We start from the raw sequence: 20,780 nt of genomic DNA, 5'->3' as shown, positions 1-20,780 counted from the left end.
ATCATTATATCAAGCTTTTATTTTATCCCATTTATTACATTTTAGAGTTTTTCAGCCAATATTCTCCAAAACCAACAATGAATCTCGCACAATTTATAATTATACAACTCCCTATATCAACTTTCTTACTATATATTTTAATCTCAATTTCATAATTCAAAAGCCATTTTATAGACAAATTCAGTTCTTGAAAGATAATATATAAATTTTTCTGAATTATAAACAACTTTATTTCATAAGATTTCTTTTGACTGCATGAAGATTGAATCGGCTGATAGGTCAAATACAGCAACATCATGAAAAGAAAAAGGACATGCATAAGCAAAATTTCTAAAGTGACTGCCAAGTTTACCTGCTGTCTTGCTTGTAGTGATCCCAATCACGATGGTCTTTACCATTACTAAAAGAAGAATAGGGTCTTTTCCTGGAATCACCCTTTTTGTAAGAATCTCCCTGATGTCGGTCTTTATGATGATCATGGTGCTGAGATAAGTGCCTATCAGAGGAATAACTGTCCCTGCTGCTATCATCGTGATTTGTATTCTCTTTTAATCTTTCCATATCTGTTAGATAAGAAAGTACAACTTTTATTAATGACTTTAAAAGAAATGTGGCAAAAAAAGCTTTGTTGATAGATAACAAGAATTCATTTCAACTCTTGCCAAAACAAAATCAGTTCCCAAATACAAGCAGTTAAAGCATTTAGAAATGGTCTATAAAAGCAGTACTAAGGCTTAATTAAAAAGGGTTGCTTGGTTCTGAAATAAATAAAAAATGAAAACTATGGGACCCATTCCTTTCTCAGATTATATTTTTGTGACTCTTGTACAGAAATAATGTATCACTGCTCCAAATTACATAAAAAAGAACACTTGTTCATTTTAAGTTATTCTACACTTTCTAGAAACTGGGAAAAGGATTTATTAAAAGGATAATAAACTAAAATGAATTAAAGTTTAAGAGAATATATTTTATATAATAATGTAGGTATGTATCAGGATTACCATATCTCCTTAATATAAAGGTACTTATAAATAAAAACACAGTGGAACCTTTTTTATCATTTGGTTTATTCAAACCAAAATTTTAAAAAAACTTAACTTCCCAAACAATCAGTAAGGCTTACATACCTGGATTTCTAATCACGTGAGGGTTCAAGTTGCTGTTCTGATCATTGTTTTGCTAAAATAAATGCACACGTGTAAGAATCTTTAGGTGACTTCCCAAACTTACTAAACAGGAGAGATAATTCTTAGAAAATATTGATACTAAATGAAGTCTTCACATAAGATATTAGAATGTGTTTATGTGTGTATGACATTTACAGATCTCTTTTTAAAGTATAAACTACTTGACCCATGACTTAAAGATACTTTTTCACTTTGAAATAAATTGACTTAACAGAAAAGTTGCAAAAATAATACTGAGTTTCCACATACCGTTCACCTAGCTTCTCCTAATGTTACTATCATATAAACATAGTATAATGATCAAAAACAAATAATTAACATTGGTGTAACACTTAACTGAAGTACAGATTTCATTCGGATTTCACATTTTTCTACTAATGTTCTTGGGAATTCAATTTGGAACCCCATATTACACTTAGTTGTCATGTCTTCCTCTGTGACGGCTCCTTAGTCTATTTCATAATCTTAACACCTTTTCCAGAGCATCCGCTATTTTACGGAACATCCCTCAAGTAGCGCTTATCTGGTATTTTCACATGAAAACATTTATATGTTTTTGGCAAGAATTCCATATAGGTGATGTGCCTTTCTCAGTACACTGTTATCAGAGGGTTCATGATGCTGATATGTGTTAAACTACTGGTGACATTAACCTTGATTGCTTGTTTAAGGTGGGTCAGGCAAGTTTCTCTATAAAGTTATTTTCCCTTTATAATTAATAAACGTTTCAGAGGAGATCTGCCAATATCCTGTTTTCTTGCCCATTAATTTTACCTCCCTTCTGTGAATCTTGCCTGCAACAATTACTACTGTGGTGTTTAATGGTGATTTAAAAAATTTCTCTTATTCCTTCTGTATTTATTAATCAAATTGTTTTGTAAAAAGGACGTTTTGGGCCAGGTGTGGTAGCTCATGCCTGTAATCTCAGCACTTTGGGAGGCCAAGACAGGTGGATCACCTGAGGTCGGGAGTTCGAGACCAGCCTGACCAACATGGAGAAACCTTGTGTTTATTAAAAATACAAAATTAGCTGGCCGTGGTGGCACATGCCTGTAATCCCAGCTATTCAGGAGGCTGAGGAAGGAGAATTGCTTTAACACGGGAGGCAGAGGTTGCGCCGAACCAAGATCACACCATTGTACTCCAGCCTGGGCAACAAGAGCAAAAATCTTGTCTCAAAAAAAAAAAAAAAAAAGTCTCATGGTTTTAATTATATAAATTAAGGAAAAAAATATAATGGCAAGTTTACCTGAGATTCCTGCCGTTTTTTAATAGCATGCTTATATAATTTATGTAATTTTCTCGCATCAAATTCAGTAAACTTAGATACAAAAATCCACAGGTTTCTAGAAGTAAAAAAAAAAAGGCAAATTAAGTTAGTCTGGTGGCAAATATTTAGTTTTTTCATGGATAGAAACACACATACACAGCCTTCTTTGGAACAAACTCTAAGGATACCAATTCTATGTATTTTTTAAAACTTCATATATGATTAAGACTCCAGTGAAACTAAACATTAATTTTTACTTCTCTTCCAAGTCACTTCATTTTTTAGTCGCTGGAGTGAAAAGCAGTAATCAATCCTAATTTGAAATGCACCAAAGATATAAATTAAGGAAGTGACTCAGGTTCATATTGTGATCCTGATAACACATATAAGGAACAGGTATGTTATAGATGGAGTGGAAATGCCATCAGATAATACGGATTATGCTTGTAAAGAATTGTCTTAAATAAAGCATTATAAAGTAACTGTCACTTTATAATGGTAAGGCAATGATCCCAGGAGTAACACGACCAAACACCGTAATTGAGGTACAGCTTAGTATCTCTTCCCACCCCAAGGGAGGCATCAATAATTAATCATAGATTGTGATGATTATTGCACAATGCATGTGTATATCAAATCATCAAACTATATACAACATCTGTAATTGTCAAATATATCTCCGAAAAGAAAAGAAATGTTAAGTTCTAAGGGTAGTAGTCCCCAGAAGATTCAGATATACAGCTGAGGTATATTTACCTTGAAATAAATTTTAAAAGCAAATTTACTGAGAGAATATACTGAATGATATCTTACTGAACTGAAATCCACAGAAGGGGAAAAATTCATCTAGCCTTTATATAAATTTAGACTATTTCAAACATATCTACATTCTACAGTTAACTCATAAAAGGTAGAAGTTAATGAAATCCCTTTTTGTTCACAAGTAAATTCCTTGTAAAAATATATTTTTCCCTAAAAAGTCTAGTCAGGAATTAGATTCTGGTTTTAATCATATCATCTGAACAACTGTCAGATCTTGAAAAAAACCTAAGAGCTGAGACAAACATCAGCACTTACACAAACCTAAGAAATAGTGCCTTTTTAAATAACAAGTTCAGGTCCTAGGTATTTCCTTTGTCATTCAGCAGCCCCAGCCCTAAAATGCTTTTTATCTGAATCTATTTTTTTCTTCGGTAAACTGATTAAATAACTGTTCATATTTCCTACAAATAATACTATTAAAAGGATCAACCAGAATGAGGCATATTTGATAGACAACTATAATAGAAATGTACATTCTATTTTAGCCATCACTTTATTATAGTGATCTCTAAATAAAAACTACTGTTGCATTTTAGTTGTTTGTAAAAAATTCGGTCAAAAAATATATTGAAAGAAACACTTTATTACAGTGATCTTTAAATAAAAACTACTGTTGCATTTCAGTTGTTTTTAAGAAATTTGGTCAAAAAATATATTGAAAGAAACCCTGTAAGCAAAAAAATAAAGGTCACTATAACTACTGTAATACTTGCTTAATGCCAACTGTTCTATAATTGTGGCTTAGGTCTCCATCTTCTTTCATTTTGTACAATAACTGTTCTTGAGGGGAGAGGGTCAGCCAATCAATGATAGGTCTTAATATAGTATTTTTTTTCTAGTTTCGGCAGTAAAAAACAAATCTCCCACAGCACTTTGGGAGACCAAGGCAGGCAGATCACTTGAGCTCAGGAGTTTGAGATAAGCCTGGCCAATGTGGCAAAACCCTGTCTCTACAAAAAATACAAAAATTTAGCTGGGTATGGTGGTGCATGCCTGTAGTCCTAGCTACTCTGGAGGCTGAGGTGGAAAGATAGCTTAAGCCTGGGAGGCAGAGGCTGCAGTGAGCCGAGATTGTGTCACTGCACTCTAGCCTGGGCGAAAGAGCAATACTCCATCTCAAAAAATAAAAATAGGCCAGGCATGGTGGCTTACACTTGTAATCTCAGCACACTGTGAGGCTGAGGTGGGCGGATCACTTGAGGTCAGAAGTCGAAGACCAGCCTGGCCAACATGGTGAAACTCTATCTTTACTAAAAATGGTGGCTTACACCTGTAATCCCAGCACACTGGGAGGCTGAGGTGGGGGGATCACTTGAGGTCAGGAGTGCAAGACCAGTCTGGCCAACATAGTGAAACCCTCTCTCTACTAAAAATAAAAAACTGGCTGAGTATTGGCCTGTAGTCCCAGCTACCAAGGAGACTGAGGCAGGAGAATCACTTGAACCCAGGAGGCAGAGCCTGCCACTGCACTCCAGCCTGGGCAACAGAGCAAGACTCCATCAATCAATCAATCAATCAAAATTTTTACAAGACAGCAAAAGCTAATTTACTTTATAGGATATTTCCAAGTTGAGTTCTTTCCTTCCCCATAACCTCCTTAAGGGAATTTGGTTTAACCAGAAATAGTGGCAGCAGGAATGAACAACAAGGAATATTAAATCAAGACAAAACAAGAAAACCAAAAAGATAATCTGCCCAACTGAGTAAAGAAAAGTAAGGTGAGAGCATAGCTTTTGGATGTAAAGTGACAGAACACAATGAAAAAGTTAAGTCTCCTGGGTATTAGTTTCTCTTCTTCTAAAGGTTTTCCCACCCTTTCCTAATGACAAACCAAATTTGAAATGGTACCTATTTGTACTAGTCACTGTGTAATTTCTTATTTTCTTTAAATTTTATTTCAAACTCTTTTATTCTTTGCTCATTTTAAAATTTACTTTCAACCAAATTCACTGTGTAATTTCAGTAAGATGTTCCTTATTTCTCATCTAGAAAGCAGGTAAGGTAGCCATTCTAACTCTTCAAACCTCAAAAATCTAAGCCCTAATTATAAGGATTCAAAAATTGGTATGCAATATACAACTAAATATTTTCATTCAGTGGCCCTCCAAAAATGAAAATCCGTTCTTGGCAAAAAACATTATTGAAATAAAAGTTACCAGGCTTTCAAATTTTATATTTCCTTTTAAATGTAAAAGATAAAAGCCAAGCATGTTTACACTAAAAAAAGTAGAGAGAATAATTTTAATATAATCCTTAGATTAGCTAAATTTAGCTTTAAGAATAATGCACTACCTTACTTTTATTTTCCTAATTTTTTTGCATTTTACATTGCTTGAGGATGTTAATTTTTACATCTTTATACATGTATCCAGGAGGTAAACTGCTAAATTCATGAAACAATAAACTTTGTGGGAACACCAATTTCAAAAGCTATTACTGAGATTAATTTGGTAAATTGCAAAGACTTTTTAAAAAAAAATGCAATCTGAATTTTAATGAAACAACTTTCAGAGATGCCACATGTTATCCACCATGATACGTATTTAACTATTCATAAATAAAAAATGTTAAAGGGAAAAAAATTAAAACAATCATCCTCAGGTTACTTCTGTAAACATTATCTTGTTACCTAAATTTCAGAATCAGGAAAGAAAACAAAACACAAATGAGAGTTACATAATACACAATTAACACTTCCTGAAAAGTGTATCACTTACTTTCTCCATTGCTTAATTTGTTCAGGATTTGTATACTCTTTTAGACATTCTGTAATATGGTCTCCAATTTTTATTAAACACTGTCTAGTATGCTCTAGTTGTTCTCTTTCTGAAAGGCCTTTCTCAGGCCTATCAAGTTGTTTCAAAGCTGCTTTAACAGGCCTCATTCTTTCTTTACACTTTAAAATGAGAAAACAAGAACATTAACACATATATTAAAACATAAATTCAATAAGATCTACCTCCTTTAATGACATTTACATGAGTATAATATTGTAACACTGTTTGATAGCAAAATAAGCAATTAAATCTCATTTCACAAATCTTATACATCAGGGTTCTTTCCCCTTTAGATTTTCTTCAGGAAAGCAAACCTTATAATGGAATCGTTTAAAATTAGTCTTTGCATAAGTAAAGCTTTGGATTTACTTAGCTTCTACATAAATGGTTACTTTTTAAACTGTATCACACTATTATAAGAAGTCTTAAATATAGAGTAAAATCTTTCAGAGCATAACTTAATACCCTACTATCCACTATAGTACAGAGTAAAACAATTTTAGCAAAACTATTAAAATCAATATAGCTAGATGTATGAATTGTCTATTCTTTCAAACATTTGGGACAACAGAAGATGGTAATAATGACTTGCTCTTCATATTTTGGGTGGTTGGGGAGTAGAGGGTCAAAGAGTAAGCTTTTCCTTGGGCTACACATTCCTGACATGCTAATAAAAGGATGGCATATTAAGAATTGTTATATTTTATTGTAGCAGTAAGAACTACAACCTTATATCAAAGTTAGAATAAAAATATTACTAACAAAGCAAACTTCAGATAAACTGTAAATGCAAAAACAAGCTAAAATTTAACATTATATTCACAAAAAGCAAGTTGATTTAGTTCTCAGAATATAAGGATGATGGGTCAACATCGAACAATACATTTAGATTAACCAACATCATTTATTAAGAAATTAGGCCAGGCACGGTGGCTCATGCCTGTAACCCCAACACTTTGGGAAGCTGAGGCAGGAGGATCACTTGAGTCCAGGAGTTTGAGATCAACCTGGGAAACAGTGAGACCCTGATCCTATTTAAAAAAAAAATTAGCCAGGGATAGTGGTGCACACCTGTAGTCCCAGCTACTCAGGAGGTCAAGGTGGGAGGACTGCTTGAACCCAGGAGGCTGAGACTGCAATGAGCTGTGATCATGCCACTGGCACTCCAGCCTGGGCAAGAGTAAGAACCTATCTAAAAACAGAGAAAATTTTAAGTCCTTACACCACTGCTCTGATGAACCTCTCTTACTATAAATAAAATTAGAATTCAGTCAGATCTGATGCTTTAAGAAGGGGAAATCTTAAATTTGCTTTTTAATTTTTAGTGTTATTCATTCTGTTCTTTATGTTTCCCATTTTTTGTTCAACTTCGGCAGTTTATATTCTACTAGAAAATAATTTACCTAACATATATAAGTTTAGTGTGTTACTATGTTCTAGGCATTGTTCCAGATCCAGGAAATCGGGCTGCAAGTAGAACAGATCCTGCCTTTATGGAACCTGAACTCTAGTGTAAGACAGCCAGTAAATAAACAAGAAATAAAGTGTTAGACAACAACTGTGATAAAGAAAAATAAAGCAAGAAAGAGCAGGGAGCTTCCAATCTTATGCAAGATTTCAGAGAAGGGCAACATTTGAGAGGACACCTTAAGAAAATGAAGGAGTAAGCCATTCCAAGTAGAATAAAAAACAAACAAAAATGTCCTAAAACTTGTTTGACATGTTTTTAAAAAAGTATGAATGCCTATGTTGCTGGAACTAAGTGAATGAGAGAAGCGGCTGGTGATAATGGGAGTGGACTAGATGCTACCAGGCTGGTTTCAGACTTAAGAATCTTTCCTCCTAAATGAGATGGAAAGCCATTGCAGCATTTTAAACACAGAAATATAATGGTGTGTCGTTATTATCCCTGTAAGTCGTGATCACTCTGTTTGCTACGTGGAGTCCACACTGAGGTATAGGCAGGGAGGAAGCAGTGAGAATAGCATATGAAGCTACTGCAATAACTCAGAAAAAGAGATGGCTATGCTAAGATCAGTGCGGTAGAGCCAACAGGATTTTGTTACATTGACTGGATGTGAGCAGGGGAAACCGATGGAATTGATGACTAAAAACTAATGCTACGGCTGACACCTGAAGATAGTAACTGGACTCATACTTGCAAAGCACTTATTAGATGCCAGAGGCTGGGTGGGCTTTGCTTTACATGTACCTCACCTGACCTTGACAATAGTCCTTTGCAACAGTATTTAGTATGTTTTATAGAAGAAACTGAAACTTAGAATAACATGACATCTGCTAAATCCAGCTCTAACTGACCTTAGACTCTGTGCTTTCTTGTGACTGCTAAGTTATACTGTCATTTAGGAAGACAACCAGTAAAAGATAACGAAAATCAAGGTGTCAAATGAGGCAAATATGTTTCTAGAGTGAAGACTCAGAAAGGCAACTGAATTTCAACATATTCAGAGCTATTCTCAAATACAATGGAATTCCTTACTTAGAAGTAAAAATCTTACACAAGCCAGAAAGTCTGGCTCCAGAGTCCACGTTTAAAAATTATTCCATTCCTCATTTTCATAAAACACAAAATTTCATTTAAGATTAACGAGGAGGAAATTCATGCATTGTGTTCAGTAGGAGTTTTTCCATTCCAGTAGTTACATGAAAAAGTCAGAAGACTAAAAAAGAAATGTGTGTGTGTGTGTGTGTGTGTGGGGGGGGGGGGGGGTTGTGGCAATAGGCACAATTTCACCTCATTCATTATGGAACACATAGAGAAGGGGAAGTAGTTCAAGTGAAGAGTTTAATGTTTTCACTTCAAAAAGCAAAATAATACCACTTCACCCCACTCTCACGCAGAGTAAGTTAAAAAAAAAAAAGGTAACTTTGAAAAAGAAGAAATCCCAGCCTGTGAACCTGCAGAAGAGATAAAAACAGAAGTCCAGAGATAAAACACATAACTCAATAAATACAATGGAAGACAGGAGCCGCAGCAGCTTTTAATATCTCCAATATTCTCAGTGATTGGAAGAATGTCAACAGCTCAAAGTAGGGAGAAAAAAAAGACTATGGTAGGAACCAATATATTTAAAGAGCATGAACAATATTTGAACTTTATTAGGGCTTGTTGTGAAATGAGTAGGAAATACATCAGTGGGTCCATTAAATCAACATTGTCTAATCACGGTGCAAAAGAAGAAGAAAGCAGGACAAGAGGGTAAGGTGGGGATCTAGAAGGACATAATGGATTGAAAATAAATATAATTTTAGAATGTAAACTTTTCCATCTTTCAAGTATAAGATTTGATTAATACTAGTGATAAAATTGACACCCAAGTCTAACACGATTTGAACTGCTCAAATTGGTACAAAAGATTTAGATTCTAGAAATCTCTAAAGAGAAAATATAGAAATATACACTTATATACAGATTTGTGTATATTGTAACTATATATAAACATGACATATTTAATATATCAGACTATAAACTTCAGTTGTGCTCTGTGAGAAAGTATTTCCTAGTCCTAGTTCAAGCTCTGAAAACTCCATATCTGTCTCATATCGCTCAGTCTTTCTTCTCTAAAATTATTATTCCTTCCCGGTTTTGCTGTGCAATTGGACTTTTTAGTCTCAGTCAATCTGCTTCAGATGCCTGAATTTAGGAACAACATATACAACAACCACTATCAATTTCTGAGCTTTCCGAGCTTTTTTTGGAGACAGCATTATCTGCAAACTTTACATGTACAATTCATTCAATCTTCATACTTAAGTTTCCAAATAGCACCATTCTGCCTCCAGAGTCAGTACTACTAACCATATATGTATTGTTTTTTTTTTTTTTTTTTTTTTTTGAGAAGGAGTTTCGCTCTTGTTACCCAGGCTGGAGTGCAATGGCGCAATCTCGGCTCACCGCAACCTCCACCTCCTGGATTCAGGCAATTCTCCTGCCTCAGCCTCCTGAGTAACGGGGATTACAGGCACGCGCCACAATGCCCAGCTAATGTTTTGTATTTTTAGTAGAGACGGGGTTTCACCATGTCGACCAGGATGGTCTCGATCTCTTGACCTCATGATCCACCCGCCTTGGCCTCCCAAAGTGCTGGGATTAAAGGCTTGAGCCACCGCGCCCAGCCCTACATATTGTTATATTATGTAATTACATAACTATATATTCAGTAAATAAAATATAAATATATACATTGAGTAAATTATAAACGAATACATAAATAACATAGGTACAGAAACCAAGAATATTTAGAAACTTGTATAGCAATTTGACAATGCAACTCTATAGCTACTGCATGTACTAACAAAACATTAGGCTCATGTTTTGTACATAATTTTTTCTTATTTCACTTTTCTAGTGAAACATTTCATTCTTATTGTATTTTTTTTTAAAAAATGATGGTTTGTAAAGGAGTGGGGAAAAAAACTAGTCCTTCACCACAGATAAGAAGCACTATTACATATACTTATATGTGTGTGTGTACATATACATATATATATAATTTTTTTTTTTTAATGACATTTGGGAATTGAAAAACTTGAAATACTAAAGCTGGAGAAAAGAAAAGTTCACTCAAAGTACTCGTTAAACTCCTCTCCTTAAAGTCTTTATTAAAGAGCTTTTCTGAGCTGCTTCTAAATTTAAGATATCAGCTGGGTATGATAGCTCATGACTGTAATCCCAGCACCTGGGCCCATCTTGGCTTCCTTTTATCTCCCTTTTAAGTCAAGCAGTTCGAGACTAGCTTGGGTAACATAACAAGATTCCATCTTTACAAAAACCTAAAAATTAGCTGGGAGTGTGGCATGCCTCTAGTCTCAGCTACTCAAGAGGATGAGGCAGGAAGAGCACCTGAACCCAGGAGGTTAAGGCTGCAGTGAGCCATGATCGCACTACTGCACTCCATCCTGGGTGACAGAGAGACATTATCTCAAAAATAGAATAAAATTAAGACAACCTTCAAATTTTAAATATACTGCTTTTATCTGAACTACAATAGATTCAAATGTGGTTCTAAATTAAAACCTTTAAATGACAAACTTTAACTGAAATGTTATATGAATTAATACTAATAATCAGAAAGTCTACTGCTTACAATGCTGAAAGTCTTCTGATCCAGCTCTTCAGATTCTTCAGATATGAGAACTGGTTCACCACTTGCAGTGATATGAACTGGAGCATCTGATGCTGAAGATTTCTTGGATCTTTCTTTACTATCGGACTTGGATTCAATCAACTGAAGTAAAAGTGAAAAGAAAACAAACAAAACCCCAATAACAACAAAGGCAAAATGAGCAACACTTCCAGAAAATAATTACTGTCTCATTTTATTCCACAAGTGCTCATTCTCTTTGAATATCTTCATCTTAAAAATTTAATTTGTTTTTTCCCCAATTTTATTTGGGGAAACAAAACAAACAAAAAAAATCAAAGCTACTCTGTACTGTTCCTCTAAAGATAAGGCATTAAAGAGTGTTCAAACCTATTATTCTCCTCTACTACACACCCACACATACTTTTGAAGAACTCAGTTATTGAGACTAATATGGGCTGAGACAGGCAATTTAGTCTCCTAAAATGTAAATATGCTCAATGTTTTACTTTCTAAATTTTTTATTATGATTTGCATACCTTTTCTTCTTTTAAGTCTTTTTCTTTCTGTATAGCTTCTTTTACTTTGTTTTCTCTTTTTTCTTTAAAATCTTTTTCCTTTATATCTTTCTTATCCTCTTTTTCTTTTATCTCCCTTTTAAGTTCCTTTTTATTCTCCTTTTCTTTTGCTTCCCTCTTTTCTTCTGGTTCCTTCTTTATACAAACATCTGGCTCAGGTTTTTCTTCACTGTCTCTTTCTGTTTTAATTTTTTTATTTGGATGTTTCACAGAACTGATCTCATCCTGGAAAGTGCAAGTATGGCCAATGTATTACTAACCAAATTAACAAAGACTAACTTTTCTTCACATTGACTACAGATTGCATGTATGTGGATTCTGAAAGACAGAAAAGAATCCCCCTAATAATGATACATGCAATGTTTACCTTCCTACAAACTAAGGTAAGCCAGTCCCATTCAAGTTCATAATACAATTTAAGGAGACAGAAGCTCATCAAACTGGCAAATGTTTGAAAAGGAAGGACCTTTGCTCTGTGTCTCTAGTGCTATATAGTATCTACTGGATAGGTAGAATTCTGTTCTATAAATGAGACTATGTTATGGACCGCGCGCGCGCGCGCACACACACACACACACACACACACACACACAACTTCAGTACCTAAAATATAAATTTTAAGGGATTAGTTCAAATTTTAAATGTTAAGTACACAAAAACATGGCATATTCCCTTTCCATAGAAAAGGTTGCTATTCTAAAACACATTCTTACTTTATCATCATCTTCATCAGACTTCTCAGAAGGCAGAGAAGAATCACTCTTTATTTCCTCTTTCATTTTTACAGACTTCATTGCTTTATTCTTCTTAGCTCTTGTTTTTCTCCTCTTTGAACTTCCCTAAAAATCATTACTTTAGTTTTAACCAACTCTATATATTTGATTTTTAAAAACTTCATAAACATTATATCTAATGGCTAAAACACATATTCCTACCTGATCCTTAGTCTATTGGTAATAAGCTGCACTAACATCAGAAACTCAATAAAGATAATATAACTTAAAGAGTCAAATATAATATTAATGTGAATAATAAATACTAACCAATTATTATTCCTTTAAAAGAAGATCAGAGAGAAGTAGAAACAAATGTTTTACACTCATTGATTATTATCACCTTCAGCTTACTTCAACAGCACAAGAAACAGCATTAGGAATAATTTTTAACACTACACAGGTAGTTATCGATATTATGGTCATAGGTAAATTTCTAAAGGCTGCTCTAAGTTTCCAATCACCTCCTTTTTTGGTCTTTTTCCTTCTTTTTCAGTAAGCTTAGCAACCTCTGACACTGTCCATTAAGCACTCTTAATAACTCCAAGTAAAACAGCTATCTATGCTTGACTTCTCAAAAAGTACTCCACACTCTAAATGAGTTTTCTCTATCCCTCTCCAAAACTAGGGAAAAAAAAAAAGAATCCTACTTCTAAAATATGTGATTCACCAGTTTTAACATGTATGCCGAGGCAATTTAAGGTAAAACCTGAATATGGTAACATCAAATACAATTACTTAATTACAGAAAAATCCATTTATTTTATTTTATTTTATTTTTTTGAGACGGAATCTTGCTCTGTCGCCAGGCGCCAGGCTGGAGTGCAGTAGCATGATCTTGGCTCACTGCAACTTCTGCCTCCCGGGTTCAAGCAATTCTCCTGCCTCAGCCTCCCGAGTAGCTGGGACTACAGGCACGTGCCACCAGGCCCAACTAATTTTTGTATTTTTCAGTAGAGACGGGGTTTCACCATGTTGACCAGGATGGTTTCTATCTCTTGATCTCGTGATCCGCCCACCTCAGCCTCCCAAAGTGCTGGGATTACAGCTGTGATCCACCACGCCCGGCCGGAAAAATCCATTTATATAAGCTCATATTGACTACAAATGTTTAGCATGGTGAAGCAAACTAAATTTATCTTACTAAAAAGTAAACTGCTCATAGGCATGCGAGTTTTAACTTACCGCACCAGAAAGTCTCAGAGCTTCTTTCTTTGCAAGATCTTTACTAAGTAATTTGATGAGGTAGTCTGCACGGGTCTGCAACTGTTTTGCTTGTGGTTTTTTATCGGGATCATCTGGAAGAATCTGAAAAAGCAATTCATTTTTTTCAGACTGTCTTAATAAATAACGAGAAATTTATTGGCTAAAAAATGCTTAACCATATAAAAATACTTATTCACCAACAAGTTTCAATTATTAATATTTGTAGGAATTAACTCAATGCAAAATATATTTTTATACCTATGCCAGAGCCAAAGATTTAATTTTTCTGAGAATTCTAAATACACCTTTAAAAAAAAGCCCTCAGATTATTACATTTCAAAATGAAAATAGAAAGTATGAAGTTGCAAATTTCCTTCAAATACACAAAAGTATACTTAACATAGACTGTCATTAAATGTTACATAATCCTTAAACATCTTCCCCTTCTCAGTTAAAGTGTATTTAAATATAATGTACACAAAAATTGTCACCTTTCTAGAAGAAGATCTAAATCATAATTTTTCCTTCACAGTAACAAATGACAAGACACCAATATCTAAAGGTTCTCAACACATAAGCATAAATAATAAGAAAGTTCTCACAGTGTTTCTCATTTTAGGCAAAAAGAATTGATTTCAGCTAGCATAGTGCAACCAAATTACCAAAAATACTAAAATGCTGATGTTTTTAAAAAATATATAAAAGATTTTAAGAATTTTTTTTCTTTGCTGAAATAATAAAATTAATGATGAATGGGTACGAATATATAGTTAGATGGAAGAATTAAGACCTAGTGTTTGGTAGATGACTAGGATAACTATAGTTACCAATAATCTATACATTTCAAAATAGCTATGAAAGGATCATTTGAATGTTCCTAGTGTAAAGATACATATTTAAGGTGACAGATGTCCCAGTCACCCTGACTTAATCTTTATGTATTGTATGACTGTATCAAATTATCATATGCATTCAAAAATATGTACATTATGTATCAGTAATTTTTTTAAAGTTAATGATGGAATAAAACTTTTAATCTAATAATCTAAAAAATAATACACCTAATGCCTTAATAATATATAATTTCACAGTAACACAAAATCTCAAAAATCATTTAAATTTGATCCTTTCATGCAAAGCATCTTCTAAACACACCTAGGTCACACAACTAACTAGAGTCTTGGTTTCTGAATTCCCACTATTTCCAACATAATTTAAAAGCAAGAATTAGGATAAATTAAGTTCAACATGAATGGTCAACAGAATCAAGAAATAAATAAGTACCTTGTGTGTTAGACTGAGGTCAGGATCCATTTTAATCATTTCCCAGCTTCCATATCCATATTCATAGATACCAATTAACAAATTGGAATCATCTTCTTTGCCCCAGTCTATATCAAAATGAGCTGGCTTTGTGTGGCATGGAATAGTATACCTGGCATTAAAGTTAATAACTACTGGTAAGTTTGTAACCACCTTGCTGATATATTAATTTTGAAAAACATGAATCATTAGAACTTCAAAATATGTTTTATTTTTTCAAATTTTATTCAAAACTAGCCAGTAACATCATAAAAATTCAACACATTCATTTTGCAATCATTGAATAACAAAAATCTTACAATGGAGAAAATAAATAACTCACTGCTTTCTTTCTTCTGGATCAGAAGGAATGGATTTGTGTAAAGGTATTAATTCTTCTTCATGGGAGATGACTAGCTTGGCATTCACCTGTACTCCTGATATTCGGAATGTTGGACCCTTCACTTTTCCGAGTCTACCACCTTGATTTTTGTTTTTAAAAAAGAGTATTTTTAAAAGTATGAAACATAATTCTATAAACACCAAGCAACCGATGTTATTACTTATGTTATTTAACAATAAGTATTCCTTATATTATTAAGGAGATTACTGGAAAACCTTAAATTTCACTACATATGAACTAGTGATTATAAAGCAGATGTAGATCACAAAAAGTATTTCATCTAAGTGTTTTACCAATTACATAAAATGGATCAATCTATTAATATCATCAGTCTGTAAATAAAGAATTCTAGCATGATGACTCAGGGTCTCACTCTGTCATCCAGGCTGTAAGTGCAGTGGTGCAATCATTGTTCACTGCAGCCTTGACCGCCCAGGCTCAAGCAATCCTCCATCTCAATTCACAAGTAACTGAGACTACAAGCACGTATAATCACACCCAGTTAATTTTTATTTTTTAATTTTTCTTAGAGATGGGGTCTCACTATCTTACCCAGGCTGGTCTCAAACTCCTGGGTTCAAGCTAAACTCTCATTTCAGCCTCCCTAAGTGCTGGGATTACAGGTGTGAGCCACTATGCCTGCCCTGCTTATTAAATCTTACCTAAATAATTTTATTCAGGTAAATGAACTGCAAGATAAGCATAATAAAATAATTATGTTCCAAACCAGTATCATATATGTATATTTACATAATATTTTCCCAATCATCTAAACTAAAAAACAAAACAAAACAAAAACTATAGATACTAACAATACAGATTGTATTTTGTGTGTGTGTGTGTCTGTGAGCGTGTGCACATATAAGTGATATAAAACAGTAATTTCTGACTTACCTCCCAGACAGAAAATGTCAGGGGCTCTAAAAACAGATTCTATTGCCTTCAAAATTGCAACTCTGTTCTCTGTTTCCTTTCACCCAGAATGGCTTTGTTATATAAAGAATCTTTTAAGACTGATAAATAAATAATGTAAGATATCAAATCAGCCAGGTGTGGTGGCTCACGCCTGTAATCCAAGCACTTTGGAGGCCAAGACGGGCAATCACCTGAGGTCGGGAGTTCAAGACCAGCCTGACCAACATGGTGAAACCCTGTCTTAAAAAAAAAAAAAATCAAATCTAGCTCAATAAAGCATACTTTGAAACTTTCATTTGTCTCTCTTTTAAATCACTCTCATTTTAATGTTACCTGTTCGTTCTGTTCCTGAAGAACTATCCTTTAAAGCTTTAATGCAACCATTATGTACCAATTCTCCTAGTCGTCTAAGGTCTGTTTCCGACTTATCAACTAATTCAGCATCTCGAGCAATTGCATCTAATCTGTAACAAAACAATACAATTTTCAGGCAAATATGCTAAATAAAATGGCGTGCCATTTAAGATAAACTAAGTTTCGCTCTATTTCACGATCTGAATGTCACTCTACTGTATGTTCTATGTATTCTTGTTCACATAAATGGCAGGAAACACATAAAAACCAGGACAATGTGGCAGAGAAACAATTTATTTATATATTCAGTAAGTTTAACTACTTCATTATAGAGCAAATGGAATACATACCAATTCTGTAAAAGCTTCCAAGAACTGATCAAATTTTAAGAGGTTCAAAATGTAGTAAAGCTTTATAATTAACTGTAAACAAAAGAGCTGAGTAAAGTTCTGTAACTTTTATTACTCTGCACCAAATAGATAATACGAATGATTGTCAAGACATTTTTTCATCCAGAATAATTATGCAAGTATTTAACTGCATTTTAAGTACACCGTCTCAAAACAGAAAATACATCTACTTTCAGAGGGATTTTTTTTAGAGTAAAAAATAAACTAATTTGGGTCTATGCTGGTCTATATTCAGACAGTGGGTTGGCCGTAACAAAAGGCAAAGAATATCCAAATCACAATAATTATTTAGATTATCTGACAACTTCAAAAAACTGTCTTAAGAATGTGAATTGTAATATAGTTTGTATAAGAGAATGAATTAGAGAAAATTAAGAAAATATCTCCAGTTAGGAAAAGGCTGGTTAAAAGGCTGGGTTCGCCTTTGGGAGGCTGAGGCGGTGGATCACCTGAAGTCAGGAGTTCTAGACCAACCTGGCCAACATGGTGAAACCCTGTCTCTATTAAAAAAAAAAAAAAAAAAAAAAAAATTAGCTGGGTGTGGTGGCATGCATCTGTAGTCCCAGCTACTTGGGAGGCTGATGCAGGAGAATTGCATGAACCCAGAAGGCGGAGGCTGCAGTGAGCTGAGATTGTGACAATGCATTCCAGCCTGGGAGACAGAGTGAGACTCTGTCTCATAAAGAAAAAACAAAACAAAAAAAAGGCTGGGTTAGTAACTCAGCCCCTCTATGGATAAATCTGCTCATGCTACTTTTAAGTTACTGATAAAAAATGAGCTAAAGATTGTAAAAAGTGCCTTACAGTCATAAAAGTGCAATTTAAACCTGTATTTTATAGATAACTTCATTTACAGGAAAAAAATTTGAGAACAGAAATTAAGGATAGTACAAAAACATTTTTAAAAATCAATCTGGTATTTGCCTTATCCATTAATTTTGTAAATGTCAATTAACAGCAAATTTAACACAGTAGCTAAACTGAAATGTTAATACAAATAAACAAAGCTGACAGAATGTAATATATTCCATAATTCTATGAGAATGATAAATGTATTCACCTTTCCAGAGGACCACCAAATTTCTTATAGCTCTTGATAAACCTAAGAGAAAATAATTGTTTGGTTTAAATGTGAGCTTCAGATTTCACTAAAATTATATATATATTTCTAATGTTTACAGACATAAGAAAATACTTGTTAGTATAAAAATTAATTCAAGGCACTGTTACTAAGAATGAACTATGCTAAAAACAAAAATGTTAAAACATTAAGATACACCAAGTAAGACGGTATATTTTAACACCCAGGATGATGTTTAGATATCAGTATAAATAAAACAACAGAAGCTAAATTTTGTTTTAGAAATTACTTTATTATTTTCATAAGACCAAGAAAGGTTCAAAGCTACCATAGGAAGTGTCTCCACAATGATTATCAACTATAATACACTTCCTCACATTCCAAGTGCTGATAAAAATTTACTGAGTGGCTTTAATTAGGTTGTGTGGTATTACACCAACAATGGAAAATTAAAATTTTACTTCAGAAAGCTAGGTAAGTGGTTAATAAATGAGAAAAAATATCCAGGTAAAGTGAAGTCAAAATGCTTCCTAACTAAAGACGGAAAGTCCAGCAAATCAGGTGGTCACGAAAGTACCTTTAAAAAAGGCTAACAATGTATTAAGTTTTCTGGTAGAAAGAATGAGGAATTTTGTCAGGTCTAAGATTTAAAAGAGAAAAGTTACAATGGCTTGCAAGAAACAACAAACTTTCAAAATACAAAACTGAACAAGATTTTAATAAATTTCATAACCAAAACTATTACATAAACAAAAGCAAGTGGTTACTGCATTCCCCTTAAAGAAATGTATACATATTCTGAATGGACACCACAATTTATCCCACATGGCCAGTCTTACCTCACCTCAATTCTTACTTGAACATATCAGAAATGCTTTTAACAGGGTTACTTCCGAAAAGGAAGTCACCTTGGTGTTAAGAAACTAGAAAAATACAGAACTAAATTATTCCCACAAAAAATTAGTAACTTTGGGAGTCATAAATGCAGTGAGAATTTTTAATTAAAAAATCTAATTTATCAAAAATATTTTTATGCAAAAGGATCACGATTCTGAGTCACATTAATAAAAAAAATTTTAGTCTAAGTAGTTTATAAAGCAATAAATAGCATGCAAAGATTAGACACCAAACTTGTTTTGTTCCGTTACAACAAATACCCAAAAGCAGACCCACCCAATTCCTACTCAAATAACACACATTTGCCTCTTCTAAAACTTCATCACAATTTTTGAAAATTATGGAATTTTTATATTTTAGTTTCATGCTCCACTAAAACCAGGTTGAAGTGATTGTCTTACCGCCTAATTTCTGCATCACTAAATCCTTTAATATTCTCCCGAGGAATAGTTCGTGGTCTTCCACGTTTCTTCGGCCTTTTCCTTTCTGAGATGGAATCACTATCGGATCCAGAGTATCTCCTACTTCTACTGCGCCTACCTTCACTTCCGTTGAAACTAATCTGGAATTGGAAAATAAAAATTTACCCAACCTTAGTGTAAAAACAGCTTTTATCTTAAGAGCAAAAACTGTTATACAAGATGGTTCAAATCTTAAAAATGTTCTTCAATGTATCGAAAACATTCCATAAACAAAATTAAAAAGTAAATAGAGAAAAATACATTAATAACAATCAGTTATTAATAGCCTTACTACTTAAAGCACTCTTACAAATCTACAAGAAAATAACCATAGTCCTTCTGTAAAAGTATGAGAAAGGTTATTAATGAGCAATTCAGCAAATAAAAACATGCAAAACGGGATTTCTTAATTGGTAAATTTTTTAAATGTAAAGTAACAATAAAATGCAATTCTTTTTTAATCTATCAACTTGACCAACACTAAGTAAGCAATAATAGCCAACACTGGCAATGGTATGAAAAAATAAACATTCATATACCTCTGGTGGGAATTTTGACTTAAAGGGTAATTAGACAACATTATATCAAAAGCCTCAAAAGTAATTCAACTGACCCAGCAATGTAACTTCTAGGCATTTTTCCTGAGGAGATCAGAACTGTGAAGAAACACTGATTAATAAAGTTATTTATATCATAAAAAAAAAAATGGCTGAGTGCAGCAGCTCATCCCTGTAATCCCAACATGACTGGGAGGCCAAGGCAGGAAGATAACTGGGAGGCCAAGACAGGAAGATAACAGGAGTTCAAGACCAGCTTAGGGAACATGGTGAGATCTTATATTTACAAAAAATTTCAAGTATTAGCCAGGCATTTCTGTAGCATGCACCTGTAGTTCCAGCTACTTGGGTGGCTGAGTTGGGAGGATCATCTGACCCCATGAAGTTGAGGCTGCAGTGTGAGCCATGACTGCACCACTGCATTTCAGCCTGGGCAACACAGTGAGATCCTGTCTCAAAACCAAAAAGCAAATAATCTAAATATTCGTCAAAGAGAGACCAGACAAATAATCTGTATGATATAATGCTGAGAGACCATTAAAAATGGGATTGCAGAATAATTAACATTCATGACATACTGTCAAAAAGAATAAAAAATTCCAAATTAATACAACTCCAATTTAATTTGGCAAATGATAATGCATTAAAAAAATTGGAATGATGTACACTGCAATAATAT

General features: G+C 33.7%; 1 protein-coding gene across 4 annotated transcripts in view; it reads right to left on the bottom strand.

Moving 5' to 3' along the window:
* CHD1 (chromodomain helicase DNA binding protein 1) overlaps positions 1 to 20,780 on the bottom strand; it is a 75,078-nt gene that overhangs the window by 3,927 nt on the left and 50,371 nt on the right. For 2 of the 4 annotated variants that reach the window (XM_008991755.5, XM_078365869.1), the window contains 13 exons: positions 19,485 to 19,645; positions 18,166 to 18,207; positions 16,675 to 16,805; positions 15,367 to 15,505; positions 15,006 to 15,156; positions 13,701 to 13,823; positions 12,456 to 12,581; positions 11,704 to 11,967; positions 11,168 to 11,308; positions 6,000 to 6,178; positions 2,440 to 2,536; positions 1,131 to 1,182; positions 353 to 563 (listed from right to left, as the gene is read on the bottom strand). In XM_008991755.5, the coding sequence (XP_008990003.3) occupies positions 353 to 563; positions 1,131 to 1,182; positions 2,440 to 2,536; positions 6,000 to 6,178; positions 11,168 to 11,308; positions 11,704 to 11,967; positions 12,456 to 12,581; positions 13,701 to 13,823; positions 15,006 to 15,156; positions 15,367 to 15,505; positions 16,675 to 16,805; positions 18,166 to 18,207; positions 19,485 to 19,645 (1,817 nt within the window). The remainder of the gene's footprint in view (positions 1 to 352; positions 564 to 1,130; positions 1,183 to 2,439; positions 2,537 to 5,999; positions 6,179 to 11,167; positions 11,309 to 11,703; positions 11,968 to 12,455; positions 12,582 to 13,700; positions 13,824 to 15,005; positions 15,157 to 15,366; positions 15,506 to 16,674; positions 16,806 to 18,165; positions 18,208 to 19,484; positions 19,646 to 20,780) is intronic. The other 2 variants (XM_002744746.7, XM_078365870.1) reach the window with 1 other exon arrangement.

This window comes from Callithrix jacchus, chromosome 2, assembly GCF_049354715.1.
Source record: "Callithrix jacchus isolate 240 chromosome 2, calJac240_pri, whole genome shotgun sequence".
In the NCBI taxonomy this organism is placed as follows: domain Eukaryota; kingdom Metazoa; phylum Chordata; class Mammalia; order Primates; family Cebidae; genus Callithrix; species Callithrix jacchus.
This window is presented reverse-complemented; position numbering and strand designations above follow the sequence as displayed.